At 47.9% G+C, this 9,353-nt stretch overlaps 1 protein-coding gene across 3 annotated transcripts; it reads left to right on the forward strand.

Annotated features, from left to right (window-relative positions):
* The first annotated feature begins 4,914 nt into the window (after positions 1-4,914).
* On the forward strand, positions 4,915-8,987 carry MMACHC (metabolism of cobalamin associated C). Of its 3 annotated transcripts, none has more exons than XM_030455580.1 (5): positions 4,994-5,081; positions 6,710-6,770; positions 6,960-7,154; positions 7,345-7,497; positions 7,992-8,987. In XM_030455580.1, exons 2-5 carry the CDS (start codon positions 6,738-6,740, stop codon positions 8,298-8,300), a joined length of 690 nt encoding a protein of 229 aa, XP_030311440.1. In that variant the 5' UTR covers positions 4,994-5,081; positions 6,710-6,737; the 3' UTR covers positions 8,301-8,987. The 3 variants fall into 3 exon arrangements, with proteins under 3 accessions (XP_008488996.1, XP_030311440.1, XP_030311439.1); XM_030455579.1 differs by lacking the exon at positions 4,994-5,081 and adding an exon at positions 5,141-5,281; XM_008490774.2 differs by lacking the exon at positions 6,710-6,770 and having other exon boundaries at positions 4,915-5,081.
* Positions 8,988-9,353: the final 366 nt, after the last annotated feature.

Here is a 9,353-nt window from a genome sequence, read left to right on the forward strand (position 1 = left end):
TTCCACCGTCACTTATTTCTCTCCAGGGAGCAGGTCAGAGCCCTCGGGTAGGGGTGGGAGGAGAGCAAGGGCCAAGCTAGCAGAGGTTAGAGGCACAAGCAAAGCCAGTTCCCACCAGCCAAGCATGGTAAGAAAGGAAAGTGAGGGCAGCTGGGAAAGCTGGGAAAGAATTAAGAGCTTAGTTCTGGGAGGCACTGGTTATTATTCCCAGTCATTGCAGTATAAAGTAAGTAAGGTACTGGACAACTAGCAACCAGGAGAGCATGTGGAGTGCACTACTGCCCTGACAGGGCTGAAAGCAGGGACAGCAACACTCCTGATTAAACAAGACAGATGAGATGGCTCTGGGCTAACACAGACACTGCCAGCTCAGCTCCAAGGACAGCTGGGAAGGGAACAGCAGGTACCCATTCTCAGCGCCCACAGGGAATAAACTGAGAGTGCTAACTCTCAGGATGCAAATGTCTCATCAACAGAGGCTGCCGTTTCACCCCCTTCTCTTGCTGTCTCAGTGCCTGCATTTAGCCAGAGGTCCTCTCCAGGAGAGGGCAGACACTTAATACATACCAGCTTCAAGCTTTGCTAGTTCAGGATTTAAACGGGAAGCTGACAAATCTACTCCCTCCAGCACCAGTAAGGCAAATACTGTGCCAGCCATGGAGATTTACTGTGCCCCACAGTACAAACAGTCTGTCCAGGCAGGTACAAAGAACAGATGGCAAACAAGACCAGCAAGATGAGAGATCAGACCCCAGCATCTCTGAGCTTGCCAGTCCAGCCCCTGTGACCTGTGAACAGAAAGAACACAGGTGCAGCCAGCAGCACCCTCCTGTGACACATTCCTGCAGCTCCCTGGGAGTTACTCCTCTTGAAGCCCAAGAGCTGCATTTGCCCCTGCACCAGCTCTAATGTGACATGTACAGATCTGGATATCCCCCCAAATTCCCTGAAGGTGTAGCACCTCTACCTGTGGCCAAGCTTCTGCTGGCTGCTCCACATTTCCTGAATTTGTCTTAACTGCAAGATTGTGCTTTGTGGCTGCTCTGTAGATCTAGCACTTAAGAAAGTGCCTCTCATCCATTACAGTACCATTAAGCCCTGCAGAAAAATCATGTCCAGATGAGTCCGGAGCAACCGAGAAAAAGCAGAGAGCTGGACATATACCCTGCCACCCTTGGTGAACAAGTGTCCAGCAGCAAAGGTAATGCTGTGCTTCTTTGCATTCTTTTGGATCATGATGACACCCTACCTGCCATCATCTATAATCTCTTCCTGCTAGTTCTCCTCAGCAGGAATTAAAAGTTTTGCTACAGCTGCAATAGCAGTGTTTTGCCCACAGTGATCACTTCACTTTGCAGAGAAGTTGAGAGTGTGCTTCCAGCCCCCTTGGAAAGCAGATTACGAGTCCTGGCTGTGCAGGTGTCCTCCTGGAGCAAGATGTTTCCAGAAGAACAGTAACATGCAGCTTGGTGCAAAAGATACAGGCCAATTGTTAGCCCTGCTCTCATTGCAACCCTTACCCCTCAGCTCTGTCCATTCCCAATTCTTATCCCATCAAGTCTTTTCTGATTATCCCTTTTGCAAAGGTAATCTATTTCTGCAACAAATAAAAACGTTCTCAGTTTCACTCCAACTGCAGTAGGACCTGCTATATAAGAATACATAAACTTATAAAAGATACCTTTTAACTGCCCTCCATCATTCAACACTAGAACTGAAAGGCCTCTTGCTGTTTCAGCAAGCTTGTGAGGCAGGGAAGGTGCCTGCAGGGCACCTTGCATGCTGTCTGTCTTGATCAAAGCCTTCTAGTGGTATTACAATATTTAATAAAAATATTTGCTCTGTTGCAGGCAGAAACAGCATCTTTCAGTCTGGCTTCTACTCACAGTAAACACTCTATACATCAATTTCAACTTTCTGTTCTCCTTCACAGATCCCAGTAGCAAAGCTTTCTGATTCCAGCAGTAGGTCTGCCACAGACCATCATACTATCCAGTGGCAAATTTTGGACAGAAGAGGTGTGAGTATAAAGCAGCTCACCTAGCAGTGTTGACTCTGAGTTTTGTTAACTGAAGCAGTTGCAGACATTGGGTTCAATAATTCTTCTTCTCGACCTGTGCAGCAAAGCAACTTGACCTCTCACAAAACTGCCAGGGCTAAACCACGTTCTGCACCTGATTTTACATCTCTGTATTGCCAGAAGAACTACATCCACCCACATCTCTCCCAAGGCAAAGGGTGGATTCAGAGGCTGCAGGCAAGTCCCATGCATGTTCTCCTCCCACAGGTCTCCCAGAGCACAGCAGAGTCACAGCTTGCCAGCCCTTTACTTCTCCAGCACTGCCTGCCCAGCAGTGTTCCTGGTTCCATCTGCATGAGCAGAGATACTCAACTGCAATGAAATTATGGTGCTCCCCACTGGGGGCTGTTTCTGCTAAAGCACTCAGGCAGCAACAGGTTGTCCTGGTCAGACCACGAGGGGAACAGAACACAGCACCACTCAGTGACTTTATGCTGCAGTTGCTCCAACTCTTGCCTCACATATTTATCATTTTCTTACAGTAGTTTTCTGCTGCTTAAAGTGAGGAAAGCTCCATTTTCCTCCAGTACCTCCTGTCACACCAGCCCTGAACCTACCAAGCTCTTAGCACTGACATTTATTTCTTGTGAATTGTTGGCACTGAGATACAAATGAGATGCACAATCTGCTGGTTAAGCACCTGCTGCTGCTAGTTATGGCATTCAGTCTCCAAATCCTCTGTCCTCCTCAGCAAAGCCTCCAAGCTGTTTTAAGTGCTGTTCTGCAACCACCGAGCATCCTCTGTAACAGCAAACAGGAAAGGCAGGAGGTGTTAAGGTCTCAGCCCAGCTCTTCAGCTGCTGGCACAGAAGGGATAAGAATAGGATCAAGGAAGACTCAGTAAGATGGTTTCAAGGTTCAGTCCCATACCAATCCCTGACAGAATCATAGTACAACAGCAGACCAAGAATTTCCCTCTGCCACTATGCTGTGTGACCCTGCCTTACTGGATCACTCCATTCAGGCACAAAAACAGGCAAGATGAACAATAAAAATCCCAGGTTTTGAACTAACTACTCGCAAAACCAAATACTGTGGGTCATATGTGTTTCAGCAAAGGACTCCTTGTGATGATACTTGACTCTAGACTGAGCCTGGTTATGGCCTTCCAGGAAACCACTTCAACCTGCCCAAGTTGTTTTCCCCTGTACATTCTCTCTTCTGGGGCTTCTTAAATCTGCAGATTACCAAACAAAAGGCAAAGGAAGAAATTAAATTAAAAAAAAAACCACCACACCTTCCTACCTTATATCCAACACTTTATCTGTGCTCACCTGTTTAGCACAGAGATGGAGCTACCCTGTATCCAGCTACATTCACAGCCCTTGTTTCTTCTATGAGACTTCAGCAACTCAGAGCAGAATCGAATTATGTCAGAGGCTCCTGTAACAATCAGTGCTTCAGTTCCAGTACCTTTCCCTTCACTACCTTCTAGTTTATTGATCTGCTCCTGCTAGAGCTCTCTCTCCTGATTTAGGCAACTCACAGACTGAGAGATTCAATGATCTGAGCAGTTGGGCAAAACCAGATTTTGGATGAGAACAACTTCACCCAAGAAAAAACATAATTAGTAGGCTGGTTCAGCTTCAGAAGCTAGAAATACTGGGAGACCCGGAAAAAACAAACCATAATTCAAAGTAAGATTGATGGGATTCTTCCACCCTACTCCTACAGAAAGCCTGGATACAATGAGAAACAGTTCTTGGGATTCAAGGTGATATGAGGGAACCCCACAAAGAAGTAGTTTGCATATCAAGTAGTACTGTCCCCAGGAACTTGCAAACTGGTGTCATGACACTTTATAAATAAACTCAGAACTAATGGCTAGAGAATATTGCACAAGAACTATAAAGATTATGTTAAGCTGCTATGAAGATTAGGGTAAGAAGATTGAAATCTGAGGCTTCATCTCCCATGTGGTAAACCTGTTGGTGGGGAACAGGGAAGGTACAAAGAACACAGGCTTTCAGATGGGAAAGGAGAAAGGGTTATCAGCACAGAAGCCTTGCTATTTTAGTGAGCAGCATCCACCCACATAGGAAGGTGGAGCTTCCCAACAGGGTGTGATGAAAGAAACACATGCACAATAGAGTTGTACCTTATGGACGGGCACACTGCACTGCTGTGCGATGAAAACTTGCTCTTAAAACAGAGATAGTCTGACCAGAGCCCTCAAACCACCTTGTTTTGGGACGGCTGGGAGCTGGGTGCACATGGCTGCTGGGTGCCAGGCAGGCACTGCTCCACCACAGCATTCTCAGGGCCGGGTGTGTCACGCTGCAAACCCAACGCAGATCAACCACAGCCCACCTCGGCCTGTCGCATCCCTACACCCTGCAAGCGCCTCAGCGGGACCTTGGAAACCGCCCCGGGTGCGCCCCAGGATAGCGGCGTTCTTCCCTTTCCCACCTGAACCACACTGGGCAGGCGGCCATTAGGCCGGGCAGGCCGCAGCCAGTTTACCCCCAACCACGGGCACACGTAGGAGCCAGGCGATACACAGGGACCGCGGGGTTCCACCGGCGGCTCCCGGGGAACGCGAGCGGCGCGAAAACCCGCTCCCTAGCACCCTGCCGGCAGGGTCCCTCTGAGCGCTCTTCCACACCCCCTCGGTCCCTGCCCGCGGCCCCCACCCCTCAGACCCCACAGGCCCCCCCGAGCGGGGCCCGCCGGGACATGGAGTCCCCGCCAGGCGCCCAGCAGCGGAGGGGAGAGGGGGCGCGCACTACAAATCCCAGCGTGCCTTGCGCGGCGGACCCGTCTCCTAGGAGACGCAGCGGTGTGCCGGATGCAGGGATGGGGGGGTAGTTCCGCCGTGCCTCCCATAGTGCCCCGGGCGCGGCCGCGCGCCGCAGGGCTATCAAATTCCCGAATTCCCGAATTCCCGAATTCCCAAATTCCCGTTCCCGGGGTGCCCCGCGCGGCGGGCATGGAGGGGCGCGTGGCGGAGCGGATCCGCGACGCTCTGGGCCCCTTGGGCTTCGAGGTGCACGCCTTCAAGGTACCGGCGTCACGCGGGGCTCGCCGTGACGTCGCCCGCGCTGACGTCACTCAGAGCAACGTCACCATCCCCGGGGTTGGCGGGGGTGCGGGACGGTGGCGCTGCGGGGCCGGGCCCGAGGGGGTTGGTAGCGTCGGGCGGCTCCGAAGTGAATCAGCCCCGGTCCTGTGCTCCCCGTTTCATCCCCGGCGGCTCGGGAGGTTTGTTCAGGGCCAGGCTCCCGCCCGCGCACCGCATACAGGCAGAACGGGCCCCGGAGCGAGGGGGAGGAACGGGGCGGCCGGTGACCGGGGCCTGGGCTGGGGCTGGGAATGCTCCTGAGGAGCCGAGTTAATGAACTCGGGTTCATTAGCGTAGTGCCCCCCGTAAAGCAGATGAAAGTCATTGCTGTGCCGTGGCGCCGCGGAGCCCCGGGCGAGCTGTAGGTTTGGTCGTGTCCTTTACGCTGGTCCTGTTCTGATAAGGTCAGGAAAGGTAAAGATACACCGGGAGCCTTTGGAATAAAGTCCCCTCGGCAAGCTTAAACTTTAATGTAACTTTAAATGCAGAAACATCTCTGCATCCAGTGCGGGTGATTTCGTCCGTGTGTGCAGATGTCCTGCGGGCACTCCGCTCGTTCTTCCCGCTGCAGGGGTCTCTCCCTCACAGCTGGGGCAGCCGCTCCCACTGTCCCGTGTGGAACTGGGTGTGCTCAGTTCCATCAAAACCTAAGAGTTCCTTCTTTGGTCTCCCCAGGGGGAATCTGCAAGAAATCAGTCTGCAATCTCAAATACAAGTCTGCAGTTGAATACAAATCATTCTACAGTAAACGTGGCCTTCCCTTCTTTGGGGAACATTGTATTTTGTCACCTGAAATATTTGTATTTCCTGCTGTATTCTTGATCTGACAAAGTCAAAGGGAATGAGGCACTGAGAGAAGTGAAGCCTCCAGAATTTGGGGAAGAATTTAATGCCACTTTCCCAAACCACAGCAGCAGGACTAAGGGCAGAACCCAGACCAAAAAGATTTAACAGCTTCCAGAGGGAAACCTCACAGTGCTCTGTCTCATTGTAGATGTACTTCTCCTACAACCAATCCTGCTGTGCTTACTGATGCCTACTGGGAAATCAGCAAACTTTAGTTTCACATCTGTAGTTTCTTCTAACATCTCTATTCAGTACCTTAAATGAGAGCCACAAAACTGATAAAACTTTGGGGGTGACTTAAGAATGTATCTTTTTAGTGGACATAGTTTTCATTCTGTGTTTCCATATGGGCTGCCACTGTGACATGTAAAGTCACTTTTGTGTTAATTTCACTGGTATTTGATAGTTTGCATTTCCAGATTATATGCTATAACACATCTAGCCTTGAAAGTAAATATAAAAATGTGGCTGTGTCCCAATCCATGTGCTACAGCTGACAGTTCTTGGGGGTTCTAGCACTGGTAGGACCTTCACATCCTTCATTTCCACACATAAATGTTTCCTGCTGAAGAAATAAATCATGCAACTTGTCACATGAATAAAACAGAAGCACCTATTTCTATCTGTTCAATGCTGAGAAAAAAAGCTTTATCTCAGCCAAAACATCTGATTTACATTGGCAAGACTGGTTGCTTACACTTCCCTCCATGGTTTCCAAGCAGAGTTGGATAAAGGGAGTTCTTGAGCAGGATGCAGTGGATGATTCTTATCTCTCACATCAAGGTATGGCTTCCAGTTACTAAATCCCTGTATGCAAAACAATTTGGTTTGAATGGAAGGCACCAGGCAAGCTTCATGTCTGGGTTGCAAATGAAGGTGGCTACACTTCTTTCCCTTTTTTGAAATTCCTTCACACCGACTAGCAAAAGAGCACATTCCCTGTTTTAATGGAGATTTGGTTTTCTTTGGAAGGTTGGATGGTACAATGCTGTTCTCCAGCCAGCCTTTCATCTCCCCTACCCAGATGACACCTTGGCCTTTGTGGTCCTAAGCACGCCTTCAATGTTTGACAAAGCCCTTAAACCTTTTGTGAAAAAAGAAAGGCTAAAAATAATCAGGGATCCTGTGGATCAGTGTGTCTCTCATCATTTGTCATCTGTGAAGGAGGTAAGGACCTGAAATACCCATTCCCTTTTACTATTGTGGCATATGACCAGGTGGGTTGAGCCCTTGCTCTTTAGAAGGGTACAGCATTATATACAGGCCTACCGTGTGCCTGATGTGCTTGTATCCAGTAACTCTGTGGTGGCAAATCTTTCTCCATCAACCTGGGCTGATGTTTTTTTAATTTTCCCAGAAATTTCCTGACCAGAAGGTGGACATCATCTTTGATTATGAGATCCTGCCAAGCCGAAAGCCCAAGTTCTTGGCACAGACAGCTGCCCATGTTGCTGGAGCTGCATATTACTACCAAAGGAAGGATGTAAAGTGTGATCCTTGGGGAAAAAAGGTGAGGCAGAAACTCAGTCTGGGAAGAACAACCAAACTCCAATCACTGAATTGTACAACTGCTGTTTACTCACAGGAAAACCCAGAGTCCAGATCACATATAAATGTATTTCATGTATAAAGTTTCAGACAGGAATTGGAAGTTTCCCTAATTGTTCAGGGTGATAGGGAGATAGACACATGGAGAAGAATATCTTGATCTATGAGACCTACTTAGGAGAATAAATGTCAAAGACTTGTTGCTTAAAGCATTATAAACAGGAAAAAAATATTCCACTGTGATTAATTTCTGTTAGATTAGTTAGATTTTCCAAAAGGACCTCTCCCCACATTACAAGGTCGTGAGCATAGGCATGGGAAAATGAAATGCAATGCTTTGAGCTTTCCTTTCTTTGTAGCACTCCAACTGAAGGCTCAGAGTGTGAGAACGAGCATCAAAGTTTGATACTTGAACTCTAACCATTACTAGAGACATCTTGGATTTTTTTTTTCCAGAAGATCTATGGTGTATGTATCCATCCGAAGTATGGAGGTTGGTTTGCTATCCGGGGTCTCCTCCTGTTCCCAGATATTCAAGTACCATTTCTGGAACAGTCTGCCCCTGTTGACTGTGTGAGTACAGAGGAAAAAAGAATCGAGTTGTTGGAGCAATTCACTTTTCACTGGCAGGATGGACGCTACAGGGACATAATTGAAGTGAAGGAAAGGTACTCAGAGGAGCAAAAAGCCTACTTTGCAACTCCTCCAGCAGGGAGATTGAGGCTGCTTGGGCTAAAAGAAGTCCAGAGAAACACATTTCACTGAGTAACCCAGCTCCACAGAGGGGCAGAGAGCAAGCAAAGTGGGATTCATCAGCACCTTCTTTTCCAAGGTTCTGAAGTGGGTGATGTGCTCATACAGAGATGGCAAATCTAAGCAGCATCTCAATCCAAACATCAGCTTCCCAGAGTAAAAAGGAAGAGCTGCAGCATAGCACTTGGAGTCTGGAGGAAGGCAGGAGCAGTCTGCTCTGTGCTGTTGCCGATTTGGTGTCTTTTTGATGGTCTCATAAGATTGGCTGGAAAAAATTCAGACACCCCTGGCAAATGGAAAACTCGTGCTGCTTATTAGAGAAGTAATTTTTTTTTCTCAAGAATTTTCTTGCCAAGTGTTTGGTTTTACTCCATGCAAGGTAAAAAAAGTTAATCTTCAGTCATTGTACTCCAAAATCTTGGTTTTTTCATCTGAATTCAGGACAGAATTTTTTTTCTTCTTTGTTAATGTAGCCAGCTTTTTTTTATCCTGTGTTACATCTCTCCCTAAGGAATAAGTTTTCAGTTTCTTCACTCTTGCCTTCCTCAGACAGAAAATTTTCCCTGTATTCCTTCACTTGCAGTGAAGCTGGCTTAACTTAGTTTAGAAATCTTTTAATGTCTCCTTTCCTTAACATCCAAAAGAAAATTCTCCAGAGATTGTGTAATTGAGTAATGCAGTCCTGTACATGGAGCAGGAGTTAGGAAAACGGAGCCAAGAGCAGCCACCTCCTGGCTGGATAGTTATGCAAGGGAGAGGGACAGTACAAAGGTCACTGCTCAGGTCCCATACATTTCCTCTTCACCCGGGGTCAGCTTCTCAGAACAAGGAGACATCTTCAGGTTAACTGTAAGCTCTTACCCATTGTATAGAGCAGATGACTAAAAGCTTCAGTAAGGTGCTGAATAATGTCTGTGTGAGTCAAGTTTCTACTCATAATAAGGTAATATCCTGGAAAAATCCTCCTGACCTTTTTGTAAGGTAGATAAGGTTTGAATTCAGAATATTTTTCAGTGCCATGCCAGCACACACCCCCCACTGCAGTTTTACTACCCTTGTTACCTG

The sequence above is a fragment of the Calypte anna genome, chromosome 8, assembly GCF_003957555.1.
Source record: "Calypte anna isolate BGI_N300 chromosome 8, bCalAnn1_v1.p, whole genome shotgun sequence".
Lineage (NCBI taxonomy): Eukaryota > Metazoa > Chordata > Aves > Apodiformes > Trochilidae > Calypte > Calypte anna.

What these genes read in the sequence shown, in the direction of transcription:
- MMACHC (XM_008490774.2), top strand. Translation starts at nt 5,010, where the DNA reads ATGGAGGGGCGCGTGGCGGAGCGGATCCGCGACGCTCTGGGCCCCTTG. An exon ending in TCGAGGTGCACGCCTTCAAG is followed by an intron (nt 5,082 to 6,959) that starts GTACCGGCGTCA and finishes TTTCTTTGGAAG; the next exon opens with GTTGGATGGTACAATGCTGT. An exon ending in GTGATCCTTGGGGAAAAAAG is followed by an intron (nt 7,498 to 7,991) that starts GTGAGGCAGAAA and finishes TTTTTTTTCCAG; the next exon opens with AAGATCTATGGTGTATGTAT.